We start from the raw sequence: 27,063 nt of genomic DNA, 5'->3' as shown, positions 1-27,063 counted from the left end.
ATACCTGTTTTTTTATTGTAAAGCTGGCAAATTAAAATTAATTTGATTAAAAACATCAAATAAAATTTTATTTAGTAAATTTCATTAAAATACTTAACATAGACAAAGACTTAGATTATTATATAATTTTTATATATGGATTTTTTTTAAATCTTATTTATAGATAGCCTAAAGAAAAGCCTTAATTTTTTTATTTTATGAAAGATAGGTCATGATTTCTAAAAATCTATATTTGAAATATATAAATTTAAAAAATCTTTTATCATTGTTAATCTCATTAATATCAAATATACATTTTGACATTTTTTTTATTTGATAATAAATACAACATAATGATATGCATTTTTTTATTAAACCATTCAAATTTTATAAAATTGATATTAAATAATAGATATATAGATTTTATAAGCTAATAAACGTTAATATAAAAAAATGAAATTAAATATTATAAAAGTTGGCATGTTCTACAAAACCATAATTTTTTTCTAGGCTTTTTATTAATATTCTGGCACTGCAAATGGTACCAGTTTAAACAAATATCACAACAAATAGAAGAGCTTTCTAATTCCATTTGCATCCTCTTTGTTTTAGAGACGCTATGCCGGATACGATTGCGTGAATTAGCTCTATACTGATAATCATTTTATCAAAAAACCATAAATAAAAATTTTACTAAACGAAAAACTAAATTTGAGTCATGACATGGTGAGAATAAAGTTTAAGTTATTATTCATATTTTATCTGGTTGAGAATATATAATGAGATAATAATTTGATTAACTGATGTAAATCTTAATGTTATTACTCATGACTTTTCTTTCTCTAATATTCTGGTTTCATATTAAATCACGCATGTCAAGTAATATGTCGAGTCACGAGATATTTTTTAATAGCTGTTTAATTTTCGCAATACTTCCCAAAATTCGGCAAAAAAAAATAAAATGGTTTTAGAAACTTCTCAGAGCGAACGTTTAACAAATGAGGATTTTAGAAAACTAATATCAGCTAATAAAAAGAAAGACCGGGATTTGAAAAGATCTGAAAAGCACCTCAAAAGGTTTATCACTATACCTCATAAATTAACCATTTATTTTTGATTGAAGACAAAGGGATAATGATTCCAAAACTAATCAGAAAAAGTTTAAAGAGGGTGGTAAAACTGACGAAAAAAAAACAGTTGATAATGATGAAGAAAAGAATAGATTAAAATCGATAAATAAGGACGACTCCGAAAGCTATAATGAAAGAAGAAAACGGAAAATGTATTTTGCAAAATTAAAAAAGGAAGAAGAAGAACGTGAAAAAATTTTAGCAGCCAAATATCGAGATCGCGCTAAAGAGAGAAGAGAAGGAGAAAATCCTGATTATCAAGTAGATACATATTTAAAATATATACTTTATATGAATATATAAATTTCTTAACCATTTCATGCACAATAATTTGCAACAAAAAAGGGAATATTTTGCAAAGACATAATTTTTTTTTTAGTAAAAAGGATAAAATTATTCAAGATAGAATGTCTTATATTAAAATATTATAATATGAAAAAAGTATATTATTTATAAATATTAACAATTATTTTTGGCCTGAGCCCAACCTAAGGCTGTCTTTATGGCTCAATCACTACTCATAAAAATGATTAACATATTCATGCAGGTTATATTTTGTTGATCCCTAGACATTGAGCTAATTTTATTCTTTGATAAAGTCAGCTCAAATAAGTTAACACCTATGAATGATTTACCTCTAAAGAATTTATTTTAGAATTACTCTGAAAAAAATTATTGATGGAATATTTGTATAAACATCCTCACATCTCTTATAAAATACTTCAAATTAAAATATTTTATAATAATTTTGTATTTTAGAATGTTGATTTGATAAGTGCCACTTCTGGTTATAAGGCTGTAGCCCCTGATTCTAAAACTACAGAAGGAGCAGCTGAAAGACGGAAGCAAATGATACAAGAATCCAAATTTTTGGGTGGAGATATGGAACATACTCACTTGGTTAAAGGCTTGGATTATGCTTTATTACAGAAAGTTTGAATTATATTTATTTAACTAGATTTATTGTTATTTATTCTACAGGCATTATTCATTAAGATTTTCAAATTGCATTGCCCATTAAATTTTTGCCAAAAAATTAGTATAATTCCCATTTAAATTAGGATTTGGAAATAGCAATTTTTTTTTTATATTTCACTAAACATAATTATTATCAAAATTTATCATTTACAAAACACTTGACATTCTGCAAATCCTTTTAGAATATATCTAAAATTTGATCTTATATTTGTGACACCAACAAACAATACTCAAAATATATAAGTAATATTTCTTTTTAAATTGTAAATTCCAACAATAATAAATAATATATATAAAGAGATTATCATTAAAATCTTTAAAATGAAATAATTTTACAGTTTTTTCTTGTCCAACTATTTTCTGATTTTGAATTGCACTAGACCTTAAGAGTAAATAATAGGTTATATGTAAGCTGATACACCCAACTAGTTGATTTTAGTTAAGGATTGTCTATATAAGTATCATCAACAAAAGTTCTATTTTAGGATCTCTGTCATTCAATATCCGAGGCAGTATTTAATATAAAAGGTGAAAACATTTACTGAAAACTTTTTTGCAATGGTTTGGTATTTAATCACTCATAGGTCAGGCATTATCAACTTTTTTGCAATAAACCCAATTGGTGTTTTCAATAGTCTGGACCCATCCTGTCCGATCCTATCTAAAATGAGACTGGACCAATGGACTGTTAAGTCAGTTGAGACCAGACCATGGGACCATTGGTCCAAACCCATCTAAAAAATGTTTTTTGGTTAAGCTATAAAAGTTTTATTTTAAATTTATTAAAAATGAAATGTTCTTAATTTGCAATATTTTAATTATATCATCAAACATTTTATATCACTTCAATGAAATGGAAGAATATAAAAAGTAAACGATGAATGAGATATTATAAAATGTTAAGCATTAAATAATTATGTTTTATGTGTTCATGTACATATTAAAAAGCAATTCATAATAAACTTATCTTTTTTAATCAGTCTTCAGTCAGACTGGACCACTGCACCAAGTTGTTGGGCTGGACCCAAATGGATCACTGCAAACATTACATTCAAGGTTTCTGTTATATAAATTATTAACTTTAGAGGGTTTTTTAGGCTATGTAATATTTTTATAAGTGATTTTGACAATATTTATCTCTTTTATCCACAAATTATATATGTTTTTTTATATTTAATCCTTTTTATTAATTTAATAATAGAAATTATATAAATTAATTAGAATAACATGTAAACTGCATCTATGATAACATATTTAGAAGCAATTAAAAAATTTTGTTAAAAATAATTATCCTCCTCGGTGACGACCATGAACCCTTAAATAATATAAAATTGTAACATAATATCTCAACACTGATTTTTAGTTTAATTAAAAGGGCCCTTGAGGTTATGACATCCACTCCATTGTCTCATAAATAGGTACAAATATGTAAGGCACGAAGGAATTAATAAAAGAATACAAGTCATTATTCAAAGCATGTGTTCCATCACATTTCGAACCATGGGACACTTTTGATATTAATAACTGGTGGCCTGATAGACATACATCAATACCCTGGGATATAGGGAAACACATATATAGACATTTTCGTGTCATCAAGTAATAATTATGATCCATTAGGTATAGCAGAAAAAAATCCCCAAAATATTCAGTAGCTGACAATAATATATTTATACCCTTTGTGGTTTCAACAAACACTCATTTGGCAATAAGGCTAAATCCCTAATCAAATTAATTAGCCAAGAGAGTCATAAACAACAATCTCAAGGCCCTTTTGATTAAACAAGAAATCAGCTTTGGAACATTACGTTGCAATTTTAAATTATTTAAAGATTCATGGCCGTCACCATAAGAGGATAACTAAAAAAAAGTTTATATGTGTTTTAAATTTTATTTCTAAATATGCTATTCTTATACCTACGTTATTTTTAATTACTTTATACCAGAGACTAGTAGAGATATCATTTGTAACGGCCCAGCTTAGATTGTTTTAAAATATATAATGTATTTTTTTTAAATTTTTATAGCTAATAATGGCGATTTAAAAGATTTGGTTTAAAAATATACGATCCGTTTCTGGTATTTTTTAAATGGCCTGGCTTGGGTATTTTAAAAAATAATTTCAAGACTGACCCAGCCTGGGTATATTTAAAAAATTTGAATGCAGCTCGGTCAGTGTACCCAGGCTAGGTATGTAGGATTTTAGTCCACAATAGAATATTAAAAATTACGAAAGGGCAGATAAGTTAAAATGGCGTCCAATATGGCCTTTAAAGTTTGAAGCGAGAGAATTTAAAATATTAATGCTAATTAATAAATGGCCACTAATATATTTCAATCGGTAATTACAAATCAAACAGATTTTATTATGGTAATTTATATATTTAATATTAAATTAATAGATAGAAAGAATTATAAGAAATAATTAAATATATAATTGTTTGTATCATTTAATATATTGATTAATATTAAAATACTTAGTATAAATTATTCTATTTATTTAATATAATGTAATTAATATAACATTTAATATTTTAACATATTACGTGTAATTTATTTTATGTTAATATATTTAAATATTGAATATAGTTTATTATATATTTAAAATTTGAGTATATAAAATTTTTATTATAATTATTTAAAATGTATATAGATTTATATAATATATATTGATTTATATAACATATTGCTCATAGATTAATGAGTATAATTTAATTACTTACCAAGAAATCCATGAATAAATTTTTTATCATCGGATTTATACATTATTTCTATAAATATCCGATTTCCTAATATATATTAGCTTTTTGGGTTTCTAATGACTAATGGGTATATGTTAATTACATATCTTACTAGGAGATCCCTGAATAAAAATTTTATCATAGGTGTTTATACTTAATACAATGAGACACTTAAAGGATATATTGTTATTTTATTAAATCACCACAATATTTATTTCACAAAAAAATATATAATTTATGGGGAAATCTTGTAATACATTATAAGGATATCATTTAGTATAAAATTTAAACTCAATAACGTTAAGTATACTTAGAAAAAAATAATTTGTAGAAAAAATATGCATAAATATGAATAAATAAAAAAAATTTACATAAATTGTGGATAAATCAATGACATATTTAATACCTAGACTGACGATTCATTCATTAATAGTGTACAAATGCAAATCAGCTGAAGACGCCATCTTGGTTACACTAATCATTATTAAAATTTTAAACGAGAGCCTAATTATTCCTATATCTGATGTAAACTTTATTAAAGAATTACCGGATCATCGAGATAATAAGGAAGCAAGTTATCAATTTAATAGTAGTTTTTAACATGAGAATAATTACCATATGTGTTACCAAAATGGCGGGTCCAGCTGATTTGCTTTTAACGGCGCTTAAAAATGCATTTTAATGAATGAATCGTCAGTCTAGGTATTATACGTCATTGGGATATATACAATATAAAATTAAGCCATAAATGTAAGAACGACCATAAATATTGAAATTGGTGTATACCACTTCTGTCTGACACGACTAGAATATAAATACTTAGACTATGACAACAAGAAAATTATTGAACAATTAATATAAAATGACGTAGGAAAAATCACGAATATATATGGCCAAAGTAGACGTTTTAGTTTAAAAAAAACTTAAATGTGATTAGATTTTTTTGAATATAAATATCTGGATATTTTTTCTAAATATTCCATAGGAATATATATTTACCCACAATAAAGAATCCCTAATTTTATCTTCTATTTTGTAATATATTTTTCTTCTCTCTCTAACTTTCCTTCCATCATCTAACTGTTATAATTTCAGATCCATGTCCTGTTCTTTAATTTTTATAATGTCAGTAAAAAGATAAATGTTATTATGAGAGTAAGGATTATATTCTTTCAAAGATCTGTGGAACCCTTCGACATAATTATTTGTCCTCTCACTTCTAACATCAAAAATATTCCACATTTGATTTTTAAACCTTGCATTACTATTAATCCAAGTGTTTTCAAAATAATAATTTTTTACATCATTATTTTGTATATTTAGCATAGTCAGACCACATTGCTGAATTCGCCTAACCACACTTTGACAAAAATGAATAAGACAGCATTTAACAAGAATGTTTGGAAAAACATTCTTTAGGGTTAAATATACGCCAATTTCAAAATCAATGGTCGCATATTTTGGGGAAAAATTTAAACCTAAAGTAAAACAATAATTTTTTTAAATAAATTTAACATATTTATATAAGTATTTTTATATTTATTAGGCAATAATAAATAAACATACAATTAAGGCATGGTTAATTAAAATATTAATGGTATAGAATTCATAAAATAATTTAGGACAGGAATTAAAAGTTCCATCCAAAAAAATATTTTTAGCCAAACAAAGGCATAAAAGAAGAGATCTAGTAGAAAATATTAACATTTTTGTCATCACAACTATGAACTAAAAAATTAGTTCCAGTCAAGGTTATTGTATGCTCTTGGCTTAATATGATATCAGCATTATAATGGTAAGGGGGGGTCTGTTAATTGAATAACACGTCCCATAATGGATTTAACTGATGAAAAGGTAGGTAACGTTTTGGGGTTTTGCATACAGAAAGGATCGAGTTTTCTGTCTCTCATAACCTTTCTGTATGTCTTTCTAATACTGATATTTTTATTTACCATAAGTTCTGTTTTAAGCATATTGATCGTGATGAGTGTATTATATATTTCTTCATCATTATGAACAATATTCTTTTGTGTCATTATAAAATGAGTATTTAAAATTCCTCTCCCTTTACAATGTTTTATATGACATTTATAATATATTAATTTATCATTAATGTACAAATACTTATTAGAATATAAAAGGTCATTATTATATTTTGATTTTATAAATTTATAAATTGCTTTTTTTAAAAAAAAAGAAATCTTGAAAATTGAATGGTGATTGATCTATTTAAAAAAAAATAAATAAGAAAATTAATTTTGAATATCATTGCAATATAATTGATATAATGAAAATATTGTACCATATTGTATATTACATTAAATTGGTGAATAATTGTTTTTACTGATAGCAACTTCTTGAATGAGAATGGTAATAGAATAGCTAGCTTTATAATTGATATAGTAACAATATATGTATCATATTGTATTTTACATTGAATTGGCAAATAATTGTTTTCACTGATAGCAGCTTCTTGAGTGAGAGTGGTAATACCATCTCGAATAGCTTTATAATTGATATAGTAATGATATTCAAAATTAATTTTCTTATTTATTTTATTTTTAAATAGATCAATCACCATTCAATTTTCAAGATTTAATTTTTTTTAAAAAAAGGCAATTTATAAAATTATAAAATCAAAATATAATAATGACCTTTTATATTCTAATAAGTATTTTACATTAATGATAAATTAATATATTATAAATGCCATATAAAACATTGTAAAGGGAGGGGAATTTTAAACACACATTTTATTATGACACAAACGCATGTTGATCATAATGATGAAGAAATGTATAATAAACTCATAACTATCAATATGCTAAAAACAGAACTATTATTAAATAAAAATATCAGCATTAGAAATACATACAGACAGGTTATGAGAGGCAGAAAACTCGATCCCTTTTGTAGGCGAAACCCTAAAACGTTACCTACGTTTTTATCTGTCAAATCCATTATGGGACATGTTGTACTACGAGCCCCCCCACCCCTACCCCATTCTAATGATGATATCGCATTAGGCGAAGAGCATACTTCAACCATGACTGGAATAAATATTTTAGTACATAGTCGTGAAGACAAAAAATTATTAATATTTTCTACCAGATTTCTTCTTTCACGCCTACGTTAGACTGAAATTTTTTTTTGGATGGAACTTTTAATTCCTTCCCTAAATTATTTCATCAATTTATACCATTAATATTTTAATTAACCATACCTTAATCTTATGTGTTTATTTATTATTGCTTAATAAATATAAAAATACTTATATAAATATGTTAAATTTATTTATAAAAATTATTGTTTTACTTTAGGTTTAAATTTTTCCACAATATGCGACCATTGATTTTGAAATTGGCATATATTTAGCCCTGAAGAGTATTTTTCCAAACATTCTGGTTGAAGGCTGCTATTTTCATTTTTGTCAATGTGAGGTTAGGCAGATTCAGCAATATGATCTGACCATGCTAAATTTATAAAATAATGATGTAAATAATATTTTCTTTTATTATGGCTATTTTGTTTTTATTAGAACGTTATGTGCTATATAATATGAATGAACTAACAATATAAACTATGAGTTGTGCGACTTTTTAGATTATTTTGTAAACACTTGGATCAATAGTAATGCAAGGTTTAAATATCAAATGTGGAATATTTTTGATGTTTGGGATGAGAGGACAAATAATCATGTCAAAGGGTTCCACAGATCTTTGAAAGAATATATTGCTTACACTCCACCCTAACATTTATCTTTTTATTGACATTATAAAAATTATAGAACAGGACTTGGATCAGAAATTATTACAGTTAGATAATGGAAGGAAAATTACAGAGAGAATAAAAATATATTGCAAAATAGACGATAAAATTTAGAAAAATGTTTCTTTATTGTAGGTATATTATATATTCCTATGGAATATTTAGAAAAAATATCCAGATATTTATATTCAAAAAAGTCTAATCACATTTAAGTTTATTTTAAACTACAATGTCTACCTTGGCCATATATTCTTTATTCGTGATTTTTCATTAATTGTTCAATTATTTTTATGTTGTCAATAGAAGAACAGCTATTAGTCTAAGTTCAGTCGGGTCAGACAGAAGTGGTATACGCCAATTTCAATATTTATGGTCGTTCTTACATTTATGGCTTAATTTTATATTGTATTTATCCACAATTTATATGAATTTTTTTTATTTATTAACGTTTTATTGCATTTATGCTCATTTTTTATACAAATTATTTGTTTTCTTTGTTTACTTAACGTTATTGAGTTCATATTTTATACTAAATAATACCCTTATAATGTATACAAGATTTCACAATAAATTTTATATTTTTCTGTGAAATAAATATTGTGGTGATCTAATAAAATAAAAATACATCCTTTAATGCTTATACATGTGCCTCATTGTAATAAGTATTAATATCTACAGTAAAAATTTTATTCAGGGGTTAAGATAAGTAATTAACATATACCTATTAATCATTAGAATCTCAAAAAATTAAAATATTTGAGGAAATCTGATATCTATAGAAATAATAAGTATAAATCCGACGATAAAAAGTTTATTCATGGATTTCCTGGTAAGATAAGTAATTAAAATATACACATTAATCATTGAGCAGTATGTTATATAAATAAATTAATATATTAATTACATTATATTAAATCAAACAATCATATATTTAATTATTTTATAATCATTTAATTTAATATTAAATTTAAATATCTTATTATTTTACATTATATTAAATAATACAAACAATTATATATTAATTATTTCTTATAATTCTTTATATCTATTAATTTAAAATTAAATATATATTCCATACTAAAATCTGTCTGATTTGTAATTGCCGATTGAAATATATTAGTGGCCATGTTTTAATTTAACAGTAAGATTATAAAATCTCTCGCTTCAAACTTTAGGGGCCATATTTAAAGCCTATTTAGCTTATTTGACTTTTGATATTTTTTAATATTCTATAGAATCGACCTAAATCGAATTGGTTAATGGTTTTAGTGACATTAAATTCAGGTTAAAAATTACTTATATTACCTTGAAACCATAGTGGCGCAATGGCGATCGTGAATTAACAGCTGATATTTTTTTAAAAATCTGTATAGATCAACTTTTCTTTATTAAAATCATTATTTCTTAGATTATTATTATTATGAATTAAATTGAAGATAAAATGAATATTAATAAATAAAAATTGATCATAAACAAATTTTTAAAATCGATCCGCTGTTAAATCGCGATCGCGCCACTATGAATTTAAGATTAGATTCAAAATATTTAAAATTCGTTATAAGACAAAATTTTTTAGCTACTGTCATTTAAAATAATCATTTTTACTTGTATATTTTAAAAAAAATACATTTAGTGTTTATTAATAATCTAATATTTGTAACCCCAGCTTTATCGAAAACAAGCATATACACAAGAATTCATTATGGTGGGGGGGGGGGGGTTACATTTTTTTAGAATTATTCTAGAAGTTGTTTAAGAACATCTTAAGTTTCAGAAATTTATTAGGACTAGTTACTTTAAAATATTGACAATTTCTAATACACAAATTAAAATATAAAGTAATGATAAGCTATTAAATGTATATAATCGGCATATGAATCACCATAAAATAAAAGTCTCGAAAAAGAAATTTGTAAAAAAAAATGTAAATTTTTTAAGAATTTAATATTTGATATATAAATTTAAATTACATTTAAATATAAAAAATAAATGTTGGAAATATAGGTTAAAACACAAAAATATTCTTAAGAATAAAGTATTTATGAAAAATATATATATGGTGTATTAAAAGATGGGGAAAAATGTAATTAAGAAGCATGCTATAAATTTTTAATATAAAATTCAATGTTCTTTGGGATTGAGCTAATTTTTTAATGATTTCATTAGTCTAGGTATATTTAAAAGGGCTAACCACCCATTCAATCTATATTTTCGTATCTCAGTACTGTTGTTGAATCGCTCAATTTAAGCTGATTTTTACAGCTAACTCAATATTTTATCCAGAAAAATATTAGGCAAGTTTGAAGATTTTGCTCATGGGTGGCACAAAGGTTTGGACATCTATTAGCCAAATCTCGAGGCTTGGGAAATATTTTTTTTCTGGCTAAAATATTGAGTTCAGTCCTTTTTTAAAAATAGACACAAATTGAGCCATTTAACACTGCTTCTCAGGTATATTTTTAATAATTGTTAAAGAAGAAAATGTTCTTTCATCGATAGAAGTACTAAGGGGTAGATGTTGCCAAAAGATATTAATAATAGTTATATATTTAGGAGAATAGTCTAAAATGAAATTTGCCACCTGTTCTGGGGGTCTCAAGTGGTTCTAACTCTTATTTTTTTTTTTGACTTTTTCAAATTTTTAATTTGACCAATAAAATTTTTATCCCGCGGATGCGAGTTGTTTGTCGTGGTCCGTCCCTTTTTTTAATAAAAATTTTTAAATTCCGTTTTTAAATAACAGATAAATAATAATAATTTTTTATTACCTTGTTTTAGTTTATCATCGAGAAAAAGAAAAAAAATTAAGCACCCGTTTAAATATTTGGGTAATTTTCAAACGATCAATTATTATGAGTTTTATTTTAAAAAAAATGTCAAACCCGATATATTTTAGCGAAAAAAATAGTGAGCGAGCAATGGATAGTTTGATCCATAGATGCCAGAAAGGTTTGGAACATCTATTTAACAAAATTTCGAGGCTCGCGCGATATGGTTTTGGTAATTTAAAATAGGCTGAATCAAGCCGTTTTACAAAATTGATCCTATTTTCATCTTTTTCAAATATTATATGAGCTCTTTAAAATTTCTTACCCCTCCCCCAACTAGGTCAGGAGCGAATTAACCGTCAAGGGGAAATACGTAGATGAAGAGGAAATTGGAGATGATGATGAAAGGATGGACAAACAAGCGAATGAGTAATTTTTTATGAACATGGTGCAATTTTTGCTTTTTTTACTTTCTTCTATAAGCCAAAACTCAACTACGCCTAACAAACCTAACAACAAGAAAACCAGCCAACCCGAATTTCTTCCCCATTCACAAAGACAACTCGTCTCGGCCGCCCGTGATCCGTTAGCAAAAGCCATTTGCCGCGCGCTATATGGAAATCAGGAATTGCCACGTGTCAACGAGCTTTTCGCGGTTCCTCGTCGTTTAGCCTATGTATTTGATATGAAGGAACAGGAAGAAGAGGGCTCTGAAGACGACGATGAGGAGGATAGCGAAGAAGGCGAGGAGGAACATGGAGATGAAGAAATTGGTAAAATTTTGTTGAATACTGATCTACCATATTCACATGTAACAAATATTTGTGGTTTATTTTGTAATGATGGTATTTGTCATATGATGTGTAAATAAATTTTAATTTTAATTAAGAATTTTCTTTAAAACCACGTGTAGTTAAATAAATCTAGTTTTTAAATATAAAAAAAAAGGTGGAAGGAGATTAATGAAAATCCAGGATTAGTCATTAAAATAATTTATGATTCATTCTGATTTCTTATTGCACTAAAGAAATTTTTTGGACATATGAGCATGATTATCATTTGTTTCAAAGTTATGCTAGGGGTTAATAAAGTTTCTTGAAATATCACATATTCTAATTTATATATAATCTTTCTTTCTTTCGTTCTTTCTTTCTTTCTTTCTTTCTTTCTTTCTTTCTTTCTTTCTTTCTTTCTTTCTTTCTTTCTTTCTTTCTTTCTTTCTTTCTTTCTTTCTTTCTTTCTTTCTTTCTTTCTTTCTTTCTTTCTTTCTTTATTTCTAATTTAAAAAAAGTGGCACGGACTTTAAGTCTCCCCTTCAATCAATGTTATTATGAGTAAGAAATACTATTATTTGTTAATAAAACATAAGATAGTGACGCTGAGGGTCACGATACAAAGCGAAAATCGAAAAAAAGAAAAAAAGATAGACAAACGTTGAAAGATATTCCTACCACGCTTTTAAGGAGTAAATCCGAATGTCCGGTGTTAGATGTAATATTTTAACTATTTTTCCAATATAAATAAATATATATATTTAAATACAAAATTGTTCAAAATCAATTTCAAAAACAAAAAATTATAATGTAGACTCAAACTACGCTTACTACCAACGATATCGTTATTAACAAATTGACTCAAATTTTGTCATATTTAAGACAAGGGGTCAGGGGTAATCCTGGCAAAAAAATGAAGAAAAAGGGAGGTTTAAACAAATGCTTTTTTTCAAAACTAATGTCCCCTCCCCATTTTTAAAACTCATTTATTACATTCTCTTTATATACTTATTTTATTTCTTATTAAAATTCTATAAGTTATTTCTTTAAAAAAATTGCCATCCTAAATATTATAAATTTTTTGTTTAAAAACAACAATTAAATCTTAACCATTCCTTACTCTCCCTTCCCTCTTTCCTTAATTTTTGAAGAACATCACGAAAATAAGGCCAACCTTGCCAGTAAGTTGATGAGCAAAATAGATGATAGCATATATGGGGACATTGGCGACTACGTTCCGGCCTCCTCGCTAATCAAGGTCAAACAGACCTCGCTTCATCAGGCCAAGCTTAAGCAGAAGGAGAGTATGGATTCCTACAAGCTATCAGCTTCTAACACGCATGCCAGGGATAAGGTGGATGAGGTGATGAGAAAGGCGTCCTCTTATTTCCAAGACACTTTGATCGATGGGAATGAAGATGACAGGTTGGACGTTGGCAAGGGTAATAATAACCACGATCCTAAGAGCGTTGGATACACTGGTAAAAATAATGCTAAGGGTAACATGGAAGATGCGGATGCGTTTATAGATTCCACCATAAAAATGGTTCAAGAGATTGGGAAGAAATTTAAGGTATATAGCTCTTACTCTTGGAAAAAAATTATTATTTAAGGTAGGGTGGTGCCGATATTAAATATCAGGTTGGATTCGATATTTACCGTTAAAACTGAGATATGAATGAATCAATAAAAGGAACCAAAATTTAATTTATTTGAAATGTTTATTTTTTTTAAAAGAAAGATATTTAAAATATGATATTATTTTCAACAAGAAAAGGATTTAAAAATATTAATTCATCCATAAACATTTTCCATGTATTAAATGGATGATTAACCTTCAGGAAATGTAAAATAAACACCAAAATACATATAAGCCATTCGTTGTAATAGGGAAATTTCCGTGCTTCTTATTTTGCTTTTAGTTATTTTTTTATATATAAAATATTAATTTTTATTACATTGGTGTTCAAAAATAGATCTTAAATAAAAATAACGGTGAAAAATTTGTTTCGGCACAGCCCTTGTGTGAGGTCTTACCAATAGTTCTTATTGAAATAGTTTTCAAATATATATAATAGAATTAATAAGATTTTTTTTACTTGTCAAGTACTATAATATTTGGCATTTAAATTTTTTATATTTCATAATTCAAAGGCTGGTCTAGACGGCAAAAATATGGGGATGGATGAAAAGGACCAAAGGTAATTGAATAATTGAATTGATAAATATTCAGGATAAGAAAAATATGATTTTTGTAATATTTTATCTAATAAAGTATTAAAAATGAGAAGAACCATTGAACCAGAACATAGGCCCGCATCCTTGCTTGATTTATTTTTTTGTTCTCAATTCCTCGAATTTTATTCAGAAAAGCAGCCCACGATTTTTTTTAAATAATAGATTTTGTCGTAAGGTATTAATATCCTTAAAATACACTTGCCCATTTTTTTTTTAAACGAATATATAAATCAGAATTTGTCACATTTTAATTTCCTTTTCCTCATAAATGTTTCCTCACATACTAATAAATATTCGCGAACTTTTATTTTTCAAAATATAAATGAAAAGAAAAGATTACATTATTTACAAAACGAGTGGTTGATTTTGAAAAACCAATTTTTCAAAAAATATATTTTGCGCTTAAAATTAATCGTAATTATGTTTATGTTAAAATTTTATTGTAAAAAAAAATGAATTCCTATAATTCTTCCAATATTCGAGTGGAAGCGGGAAAATTTAAAATAATATCAAATATTTTAGGTCTTTTTTTTAAAATGTTAATTCGATATTTTTATAATTTGTTTATTTTAGATTTTTAAAAAATATACATAGAGAACCAGTTAGGATTTTTCAATCGAAAATCTTTGCAAAGAATTTCCAACTTTGAATTTAAATATAAACTTGTTTTATGGGGCTTTTTTTCTTTTTAAAAAATTATATTTCCGTACAAAATATCAAACAAAAGATATCTAGCTCTCTTGAACAAAGAAACCAAGGCTTCTAAAAAAGACCATTTATCACTGGCATCCGCTTCAACAAATACTTACGCCGAATGCTATCCTGGTTATCACGATTCTGCTGAAGCTATTTACGATAGTGAAGACGAGGTTTTTTTAAATTTAATCTTTAAAAAAATGTCTTTTTGTGTAAATAATTGGATCAAATATTGAGATTTACTTTATCTATTTGGGATTTAATTTTCAAATGTTGGCAAAATATTACAGGTTGATTTTACTAAAATGGACCTGGGAAACAAGAAAGGGCCCGTGGGTAGATGGGATTTCGATACGCCAGAAGAATATTCGAGCTACATGTCGACCAAAGAAGCTTTGCCAAAGTTTAAAAAAAATCATAATTTATGTATAAGCATTCCTTCATATTCATAGATATATATATACACTCATCTATTTGGTATATCGTGCTGTTAGTTCTAAATTTTTTTGTACTAATTTGTCCTAGTAACATTTTTAGAAAATTAGGGTAATAAGTTAGGTTAATATTTTTGGTGGTCATTTTAGAATACTTTTATTATTTTGATTTAATCAAACTTGCTGACCCAATTCAATTATATTTTTAATTTTTAGAAACATATTTAGATTCAATTTACTCTGACCAATGACATCAAATATTATATAGCATTTTATCTTGTAAACGTAAAGATTATTGTTTCAAATTTGTAAATTATTATTTTAAATGATTACCTTATATAAAAATAGGCTTACATTTAAAACGATAAACTTTGAAATGATACCTTATAAGGTAAAATACTATAAACACTAGACTGACAAATAATCACTATTAACCTTAAACTAGCGTTATCAATTTAATTACGTTTGATAATATTGATAAATTATCATTTAAAACTAACTAGCTTGCTCACTTCATTAATTATTTGATACATCATTCAAAACTAAATATGACTGAACATTACTAAATAGTTTTAAAAAAACTCAAATATTCTAATTATTTAACAGGGCGGCATTTCAATATGGAGTTAAGATGAACGACGGAAGAAAGACCAGAAGAACTGGACCTAAAGACGAAAAAATGAAATTAGATCAAGAATGGCAGAAGATTAGCAAAATTATTCAGAAGCGAAAAGATTGAAATTAATTTTTTCAAAATTATAATAATTACCCCTAAATATATCTATGTAAAATATTGTTTTTTAATCACACTTTTGTAATATTTATATCTTACATATTTTAAAAAAAAAATTATTTATATTATCAAATTAACATTATAATATGGCTAATTTATTTATAATATCATTTTTTATAAATTTTATTGGTAACTATATTTTCTTAAATAAATGCAATACCATTTGAACAAAATTTGATGTAAATAATTATATTGTAATAAAAAAATGATAATCTTATAAAAACAAGCTAATGTGAGCATGACAAATTCCCACAACCCGACTTCCTCAGATTTTTTGCCTATTAATAGCAACGGAGATAGGCCTAAAAATTTTAAAAATTGGGCATTTAGGACAAAATACGCTTTCTTTAATTTTAGATATAATTTTGTTAGAAGTGTCATTTAAATACATTTATATAGCTAAATGATTGAATAATTGAGAGTCAGTATTATTAACATTAAGTATATCTGTTAAACGTGAGAATTTTTTTTTAAAAAAATAAATATTTCTTCAATGTTTTTTCTTACATATTATATAGATTTTTTTAGTCTATAAATTGTGTTATATAAAATATAGCTATATTAAAATAATATATAAACAATTTAAACATAATAATTTTACAAAACATGAGGTGGAAAAAAAAGCAATTAGATGGCCTACCTCATTGTAAATCGAGAAAACTAACACGGCGATTTGAGCTAATTATAACATTTTGAAAGAGAATCCTTGATACCCATTAATTTGACAATTAAAATAAATGTTTTTTTTAATATTTTGACTTTTAAAGTAAAAAAATTTTAATATAAAAAAAAAAATAAAATATCCAATTTGTAAATAATTTAAATTTTTAAAAATTCCCATTCTAGAAATTATAATAATAGGTAAAAAAAAGAGAAATTAATAATAAAGAAATGGTCGTTGAAGTAATATATTTAATATTTACACGTTTTTATGCTTTCTGTATTCTTTATTAGGAAAAGTTAACCAAAGTTAATAAAACTTCTGATACAAAATATGAGAATGGATTGGCAAAATTATGCTCATCATTGAATTCAAAAGCGAATGTTAAGCCCAGCAAAAACGAGCTAAAGTTTTGGTTTGTAATAATGTCACCAATTTTTAAAACAAAGGGTTTGGAATTTATCTCCCAACTTAAAGAGTATGCTATGCTCACATATGGCTTCATAATTCTAGACCCAGAAATGTTGCACTATTTTATCCTTAACATTTACATGATTTTTTTGTAGATCATATATAAAAAACTATGAAACAATAGAAATACTTAATGAAGTTAAAACATACAGTGAGAAAAGTGATAGGAATTATCAAATATTTTTGACTATCATTCCTGATGGATTATCCCTATATAATATCTTGAAAAATATATCATCCTCATTTTTGAGTATTTTATTAGAATTATTTAACTTTTTTATAATTTTAAATCTAGTGATATTTATACACCCCCCCCCCCCCAACTTTCTCTTTCATATATTTAAAAGTAATATCAAATTTCAAAGGAAGAATGGCTTTAAAAATAAATAGAGTTGATAATTTTCTAAGAAATTAAAATTATCAAATTTAGTTATTACTTAGAATAATACAGTATATGCATAGGTTTTATAAATAATATAATTGCATGATCGCAAAACAACTAATAATTACTTACATTAGTTTTTTAACCAGAGATACACTGGTACCACACAATATATAAATCAATATCATTATTTTTTTTTATTTCAATTATAATTTGTTTATTAAATTTATAAGATTATTTTTATAAAAAGAGAATTTAAAGAATAAAAGCATATTTCTTCTTTTTTATTGTTTAGAATTTTATATAATAATTTTTAAATAAATTTATAGCATAATGTTGACTAATTTTTTTTTAAATTTATAAAGGTTAAATATTAATTTTGAGTAGTTCTATGAAAATCGGCTTGATTTGAGCCAATTTCTGAAAATTGGTTAACTATATTTTAGTCAGAAAAATTTTCTTGAGACTTCACTAAAAGATATCTAAACCTTTGGGCCATCTATGAGCAAAATCTTCAGGTTAGCTTCTGGATAAAATAATTTAGTTATAGTTAAATCAACTCAAATATATCCATTTAACAACACTAATTTTGAGTATTGGCCAATGGTATTGGTTTTAAATTTTAAAGTAATTTGCTAATATTAATAATACCCCATATAAGCAGGGTTATACCAGAGACCTTCACGGCCCTTAGTTTTTTGATCATGCCTGGCCAAGACCCACAGTAAAAAAATTTAGGCCCAGGCCTGGCACATATTTAATATTTAAATAAAATCTCAAGCCCATAATAATTTCAAAAATTTAACTGTTCTGAATAAGCTAAATTAAAATTTCAAAAACCAATGCCTGCTAGAAAATATAATGTTAGAGGCTAATGGTTGTGTTACCATTAATTAGAAAACATATAAATCTTTTTGCTACATAAATAAGAATAAAATGAATAGAAAAATACAATAAGAATTTTATGGATTCATTTCTCTATAAAATCGAAAATAAATAGGATTATTATTTTAAGCATTGATAAAAGGACTAATTTTCAAATAAAACACCATTTTTCTTTGACCTTATTGCTAATAATGTTTGAAAAGACTTACAAAAACACAAATATATTGACGCTTTAAAAAACATGATCTAAAGTTATATGAAATGCATTTTGAGAATGAACACAGCATAAAACGCTCTATATTTGAAAACACTATTCAACTTTTAAATTTTAGGGATTATAGGAAGCGAGAATTGTATAAACTCTATAATATGATTCTAAATTATTTTAAATATCATAACTTTTTTCCTTATATAAACCACAAAGTATCATCCCAATGCGTTTATGAAAATACGGTACTTAGAAACATTTCATTGCAAAACATGATGCCTGAAATTATGGATAAATCAAGAGTCGAGCCATATGTAAATAATAACCAATTGTTTAATTATGATATTTTTTTATGATTTATAAACAAACGATTATTTAAATTTTTTATTACAATTCAACGACAAAATTTAGTCAATCATGAATCAGTTCCTATTATTTCTCTTCTACGATTAGATTTTCCATATTGATTCAATACCTTTTGATCAAATGAAACAGTACTTCCCAAAGGGTTAGTTAGGTAGGTTTTAACTTTGTCCCAGGGATACAACGAGTACCGGTTCAGGTTTGGAGAGGTTTGGTTCATTCAAAATAATAATACTATGAACCGTTAAAACCGACCTCAATATATAACCAAGACCTTTAAAATTGGTTCGAGCATTTAATTTATGATTTATGTATAACGTATATCTGATAAAAATAATGGTTCAGGTTCAGTTTATAAAAAATTATATTAGTGAATCTTTAAACCTGGTTAAACCTTTAAAACCGGTTCGATCTTTTATCACACAAACTGATCAGAATAATTTATAAAAATACACCATTTTTTTAAAAATTTTTATCACCATTCCATCTCCATATACATAAAGCAACTAACAATTTTTTTAAAAAAAATTATCTGCCAACTAATTTCTAATCAGAATAATTTAGGGTGAATCAGAGAGTTCTTCCCTTATCTGATGATAGGTGCATTAGAAATTTTGCTTTTTTTTGAGATATGAATTTGAAATTTGCCTTCATCAAGATGAGAAGTGATTCCAAAATTTTCTATTATTTTGATAAAATATGTTAATCCTTCTATATGAAACTAATGCTAAATTATCAATTTCACAATAGTTAAAAAAATTGTCTTTTCATGCCTAATAAAAAAATCTTTTCTTTTTATACATTTTGTATTTGTAATTTATGATTAAAAACATTTAATCGTGTTCAACCTTATTTAACGATTTATTATTTCAATATAAAGCCCTCATCTAGCAATATTAAAATTTTTTTTTAGATCATACATTACAAATACAAATGCGAGAAAATATAATTGAAAAGATATTTTTGATATTGTGCCCATACATAAGGACAATTTTTAGAAATATTATGAAGTCGATATCATAAATAGCTGTTTAACGGTTCAGGTTGGGTTTTAACCCTGTTTTATACTGTAATTTTTTTATGTACTTTAAAACATTCTTTAAAGATTAATTGCTTAGCTGATCTAAAAGTGCAGTATCCTAACGAATCTTTGGATTTCAAGAACGAAGACAATAAATCTGGCATCATCTCTCATCCTCACATATCGAGGCATGATACTCCAAATGGAACTGCCGAAGTCCGCGGTATTCTGATTTTAGAGTAAGCAATTATTTTATTTAACTTTGCGACATTTGAATGCAATGAGACTAGAATTTATGAGCGAAAGAAAAATGAAGATTAGTGTTTACTTTGCATTGATTTTATGTAGCTATTAGAGTTTTGATGATATTTTTTTATATATTGATTTAAAGGGAAGGTCTCCTTTGATCGTATTTTGGTCCATTTTCGGTCAAAATGGACGATATTATTATTCATAGGAATTTATTAAATATAATGCAAGTAATTATTTGATTTATGTATTTATTTAATATATCAGATAATTCGAAGTAATAATTTAAACAATATTAAAGATATAATCAATCCTAAAAGTGGACGAATTTACGATCAATTTATTTTACGATCATAGTTAGGCAAATCGATTTAGATATGCGGAAATTTAAATAAAAATCACAATTTGCATATTTATTTATAAAATGACACATTTACTTATAAATTATTTGTACGTTTGATAGACCAGGTCCCGAGATTTTAAAAAGGGTTTTAATTTCGTCTGGTTTTTCTTCCCTCAGTGGTTTCTATTTCCGGTGTTCTAAACTATGATTCTGATAATTTGATGATTATTTTATTTTTTTAAACATGTAAATATAGAAATTCTACAGTCCAGTTAAAATACGAAAAATGCTCATTTAATAATTGGCCAACTTATTATCCCGGTGACAAAGTGCATTTCAATATAAAATTCAATCATGTGAAAACCCACTTCGCCATTTATAAATTCGATTTTTCTGATGACAATTTCAAAAATTTAAGCGAGAAAAGATATCAAGTTATAATATTATTATAAATCGAGGATTTATATTTTAAAGATTCCATGCTAAACGAAACATTTTTTTTTTAAAAAAAGAGGATTTTCGGTCTACCCCTTTCGATTTTAATGGAAATTTTTATGCTGTGGGAATATATCTTATAGTTTTAACCAAGCCAAAATTGCAAATATTAAGCATTTTGTACTTTTCTTGTTTATCACATTATTGTTATATATATTAGAAACTTAACAAATTTTTTATGCATTAATATTAGAGTTGTATTCTTAACCTGTCAAATATGATTCTGTTAAACCTATATTTTACCTGTTTAATATGGTCAAATATGGATGGTCAAATTCATAAATGTTTTTTAAGTCAATATAAACTTTATTTTGTATAAAATAGTAAAATCAATCTATAAAATTTTTTAAATTCATTGTCATTCAACAACTAATGTTTCGCTCTCAATGACAAAGTCTTGTATTATCATTTTTTTAAATATCTTTTAATCAATCTTGTTGTCGAGACAATCGATTTCTGTTTTAGTAAGAATATTCACCCCAAATAGACCAATTTCTTTCTGAAGAAGTAGAACTAGGAATTATTAGTAAAATGCCACTCTTTTAATGGGGATGGGACAAATTCCACTAACTTGAGGCCGGAATCTTATTGTTACTTATGGAAGTTACTGCTTTCCACATAATTTGCTATTAAATATGCCGCTTTTACTTCTAAAATTTATGATTTCACTTGAGATATTTTGATCATCACCACACTGTAAAATTCCTAATTCATTTTTTATATCACATATTTCATTAAATCCACTACCAGTAAGATACTCTCCTTGATAGGGGATCCAATAAATAAGCAACATTGTGATCACATATATTTATATTATTTTTTTTCAATCATATTTTTAAATTTTTTCTTCAGATTTTTAAGAATATTTGACCTAACCAGGTCATATATTCTTCTGGTCATTAGATAGACTTGACAACCCTGATTATTATTCTTAAGATGATTTAATTAAGAAAAGTAAAAAATGGTTATTTTTTCTACTTAAGATCCATATTATTTTAAGAAATATAATAACGAAAATTTTGTTTTTGATTTACTAACTAAAACATATCTAACCTTCATTCTAAATTTGATTAAAATCAAATGGATGGGTTATTATTATGATTTAACATGGAATGACCCGTATGTCTTAGGCAGAGTTGTTAACGCTCCTTTTTAAAAGTAGCTAGCTCCCGCTCTTACCTTTTCAAAAGGAGCTAGCTCCCGCTCCCGCTACTACATTTTTAAAAGGAGCTAGCTCTTGCTCCAAGTAATGGAGTGCCACTCCATAACCGCTCTTTTGATTTTCACTTTTTTAGAAGGTATACAAAACAAAATCATATTTTTTTTTTATCAAAAATCTTTATTTACTATCAAAATATTTATAACCTTTTATTAGCTTTTAAAAGTAATAAATTTTCTAAATTAGAATCTAACAAACATCCACGCCTCTACCCTAAGACCTGTTATTCAATACTAAATAAACACTCCACATGAGCACTAGAGGGAAGCGAGGTATTGTATTTTATAAGGATATTTTTAATTCAAGGAATTTATCAAAAGTAGTAATTTAGGTATCATTATTTAAAAAATATTTGTCCAATATATTATTTTCCTGATGATCAAGTTCATGGAATCCAAAAAAATCTTCCAAATTAATTTGTATTTAAAAGAAAGATTTTTTACTTTTAGATGCTTTTTTAGATTGAATCTGCTCACTTTTGAAAATTAAATAGTTTTATTTAAACACAAAAGACATTTTACCCTTAAATTTGTTTGATCATTTGGATCAACATCTTTTAGAAGTTTAAAATATTTTTTGTATGATGGAAATAGAAATTCGATTTCTTCATCTATGATCTCTAAATCCATAATATCTAAAACTATTTTTTATTATAAAGATTTTTCAAAAAATTTTCAATATAAAAAGGAAAACTTGATGTTTAATATTTAAAATGATTAGATGAAAAACCAATATAAAACTCGGCTAAACATTTAATAATGGATAAATTTAAATTAAATAAAATTTCATTTTTATTGAATTTTAATTAATAAATATTATTAATATTTAAAAAATAATTTAATTTATACATTAAATTTAAAGGAGCGGTGGAGCGGCGTTCCTCCACTCCACCCCTAAAAGGAGCTAGCTCCCGCTCCCCAATTTTAAAAAGGAGGGGCACTCCAGGTGTTTTTGAAAAAATGTAGCGGCGCTAGCGCCTCTCCTTAACAACTCTGGTCTTAGGGATTTATCAAATCTGGGCTTTTTTAAAAAAAATTTAAAACTAAAATCCATAATCGCCTTTTATATTATTGAAGTCCTCATTTTGCCGGTACAGTATTATTGACATGTATACAGTTACAGTTACCTACCTTGTAAATTTCAGGCAATTTATTTGCGGGAACTTTTGAAAATTTATATAAATATTTATGTATAGATTACTATAAATCTTATAAATATTCACAATAATTCTTGGAGAAATTGTATGCAATTCACAGGGTAAATACTCTATTAGCAGACTAGAATTCCGGCAAAATATGATCCTTCAAAATTTTTTTTTAAAAAACTATGATTTAAGTTTTAAAACTAGAGCAATGAAGCACACCCTATTTTTTAAACCCTTTCCACAGAAAAAAAAACACATTTTATTAATATATTGTTTGGCTTCATATCAGGGATGTGAACCCTTCGACAAAAAAAAGGGTTCAGGTCCGGGTACAGTAATAAAATTTTAAAATAATCGGGTCCGGGTTCAGGGAACATAAAAAAATGACTCAAAATAAGACTTTTCATTCACTATTATTATACCTTTACACATTAATAATTTACAAAAAATTTTAAAATGAAATAATTTATATTTTAAATGTTTTATAAAGGTATAGACACATAGAATGTATATATTTTTTATTTATTTTGTATAAAAATTGCAATCTTAATTTTATTATTTTTAAATGAACTAATACACTAGTAAGGTACTTTATTTGGCACCACTCATCTTCCGACAAAATACAAAATGGCTTCACATTCTCCTATAATAAAATCATTACAGAAATCTTTCAAACTTAATAATTGTTCTAGCATCATGCAAATTAAGGATCAACGTTTTGTGCAATCTAATATGCCATTGACCTTTTCATTGATTTTAATATTCTTATAATTATGGATGTTCTTAAATATTTTGCAACATCCATTGCTTTATTAATGATAGTTTTAAAGTGATTATTTTTTAGGCAATCATTAATCGCCGATTGTAGAGTATGGGCTGCACATCTGATGCAATATATGTTTGTGGGGAATCTTTTATTATTTCCTGTAAATCAATTACCTATGCCTTTATAATTATTATCAACATCGTCTATATCATCCATCTTTTCCAAAGAACATTCATTTAATAATTTAATTGGTTTTACCAGATTAGCACCATTATCCGTAGTAATTGTATAAATATTTCTTATAGGAATATGAAAATTATTTAATTTTTCGAATATCGTTCATTTTATATATTCAGAAGTTGCACTCTTTAATTTTAATCCCCTTCATAGCTAAATTTTAATATTATGTTATTTTCTTTTATACACTGTATATTTATAAAATTAAAAAAATTTTATATTATTTTTTAAAAAAATATTTTTTTATTAAAAATTATTAGGGAACCATCAAAAATTTTGAGTATAAGAAACACTCCGGTTTGTTTGAAGTGGACACGCCAGGAACTTACTTTAATCAATACGTGCAATTTCGGACAAACGAATTTTTCAATTTAATAGAGGAGAAAGAAATCTCCACTGATTCCTTCATTAAGTATGAATTTAGCCTTGTGCCTGCAAGTAATTGTCCAAGGGCGATACGAATCACACAACTCATATAATTAAATGCATAACATCTTGTCACGATAATATTTTACTTTTTTAATATTACAGAAAGTTTTACTAATTCAATGTTACATCATGTAAATTATCTTTTTAAAGCTATATATAATTTTCACAATAAACATTTTATAACCTATAATATCAAAAAAATACCAATTTTCTTTAAACAAATTGATGGATTTTTAGTTTGTTCACCTTACAAGTTGTATCTGTATAATTCCAATGAATTGCTTAACTTGAAAGAGGTATAGATTGATGAGGTCAAGGGTTAATATATATTAGATCTAGAAGGTTATATCTTACTTAAATGACAATTTTTCTTTATTTTCATTTGTCTAATTTTTTTTTTAAATTAAAATTTTCATTTATTACATACCACACTTATAAATCTTTATCTAAATTTTTCCCATAAACATTTAATATTAATATGACATGAATAAATTTGCACCATTTATGTGTTCTTAAATATAGTTTTATATATTTTTTTTAAAGAAATACAAATTAAATAAATTCCTCAGCCCTGAAATTAGTTCTAAGGGTTTGGATAATCGGTCCTTTAAATAAACATAAAACCAAACACAAAGCGGGAACTCAAATTAAATTATTAAGATAAGAACAAATGATAAAATGAATATAACAAGCGAAAACAATATTATTGTTAGATGAGAACTAAAATGTCATAATAGGACTTTTAATTTTCTATGCCAATAGTTGACACCTATTAATGTGAGAGGCAACGACAAAGAGAGCTATGTTTTCTTTCTTGTAGTACTCACCTCCGTTTTTTTAAACATTTTTGATTTATAATATCTATTATGAACTATTTCTCTTTGATTTGTATTTTCCATTGTTTTTGCTAAATATGTTTTCGGTAGAGAATTGTCACAATATTATTGTTTTTTATTCCTACCAAAAATTTGTTGATTTACTAAACTCGAAAAGTTTTTGATAATAAATTTACTAGGAAAAACTAATTATTGATTCATTTGCCTCTTGTTGTGCCTTTTGAAATTTAAACCATTCTTATATCTGATTTGTTTTCACTTGGCTATATTTTTTGAGTATTATTTCCTGAAATTTTAGTTATCCTAGAAGTTGTGAATAAAATCATATGCGAAATAATGTTCGCTAACAGTGTTAATTTTTATATATATTTTTCTGTAATCAGCATCTACATGAGCAGTAGGGGTTGGAGGAATTTGCCTAGCTTTTTAGACGGAGAGCGGGTGGGGGGGGGGGGTGTAAAGTAAAAATAAGCAAAATTTGTAGATTAAGGGTAAAATAATTATTAAAAAGTTTTTAAATTATTAATAGACCTTATTATAATTTTGATGCTGAATTAAATAAATCATTCATTCTCAGATACGATTTTAAAACTGTTTAATCTTATATATGTTGGGGACTAATTTTCAAATTACTATTTATAACTACTCGATTATTACCAATCAATGCTTATTTGTTATCCTAACTAAAATGATGGCTGAATTAATTTTTATTATATTTTTTAGATTTAGAAATTATAATTTATAATTTATAAGTAGAGACTAAATTAATTTGAATAAAGGATTATATATTAACATCATCAATTTACTGTAACATACGTACCAGAAGAGTATGGAAAGCCGTAATTTTATAAAGGGATTTAGAGAGACTTTCTGAGGAGGCTGTCTTCAGCAAATTTTCACTCATGTAATCGCTGTTATATATTAGCAATATTTTATAATTGTTAAACTTGTCAATGTGTTTAGCCTAAACGAATGGGCCATATTTTACGCATCTGTAAAAATTGAATAAGATCCTCGTTTATTTATTATTACCATTATGTGATTAGACAGAATAAT

At 25.8% G+C, this 27,063-nt stretch overlaps 1 protein-coding gene across 1 annotated transcript; it reads left to right on the top strand.

Annotated features, from left to right (window-relative positions):
* Positions 1-905: 905 nt before the first annotated feature.
* LOC135925555 (protein Red-like) lies at positions 906-16,411 on the top strand. Its single transcript, XM_065460946.1, has 12 exons — positions 906-1,056; positions 1,103-1,370; positions 1,869-2,042; positions 11,705-11,793; positions 11,848-12,137; positions 12,734-12,855; positions 12,952-13,066; positions 13,289-13,710; positions 14,292-14,338; positions 15,103-15,244; positions 15,362-15,474; positions 16,112-16,411. The coding sequence occupies exons 1-12, from the start codon at positions 941-943 to the stop codon at positions 16,242-16,244; spliced, it is 2,031 nt and encodes a 676-aa protein (XP_065317018.1). The 5' UTR covers positions 906-940; the 3' UTR covers positions 16,245-16,411.
* Positions 16,412-27,063: the final 10,652 nt, after the last annotated feature.

Source organism: Gordionus sp. m RMFG-2023, chromosome 2, assembly GCF_954871325.1.
Source record: "Gordionus sp. m RMFG-2023 chromosome 2, tfGorSpeb1-WG-v2, whole genome shotgun sequence".
Taxonomy (NCBI): domain Eukaryota; kingdom Metazoa; phylum Nematomorpha; class Gordioida; order Chordodea; family Parachordodidae; genus Gordionus; species Gordionus sp. m RMFG-2023.
Note: the sequence above shows the minus strand (reverse complement) of the source record. Positions and strands in the feature narration are given on the sequence as shown.

What these genes read in the sequence shown, in the direction of transcription:
- LOC135925555 (XM_065460946.1), top strand. Translation starts at nt 941, where the DNA reads ATGGTTTTAGAAACTTCTCAGAGCGAACGTTTAACAAATGAGGATTTT. An exon ending in TCTGAAAAGCACCTCAAAAG is followed by an intron (nt 1,057 to 1,102) that starts GTTTATCACTAT and finishes TTTTGATTGAAG; the next exon opens with ACAAAGGGATAATGATTCCA. An exon ending in ATGGATGAAAAGGACCAAAG is followed by an intron (nt 14,339 to 15,102) that starts GTAATTGAATAA and finishes ATCAAACAAAAG; the next exon opens with ATATCTAGCTCTCTTGAACA.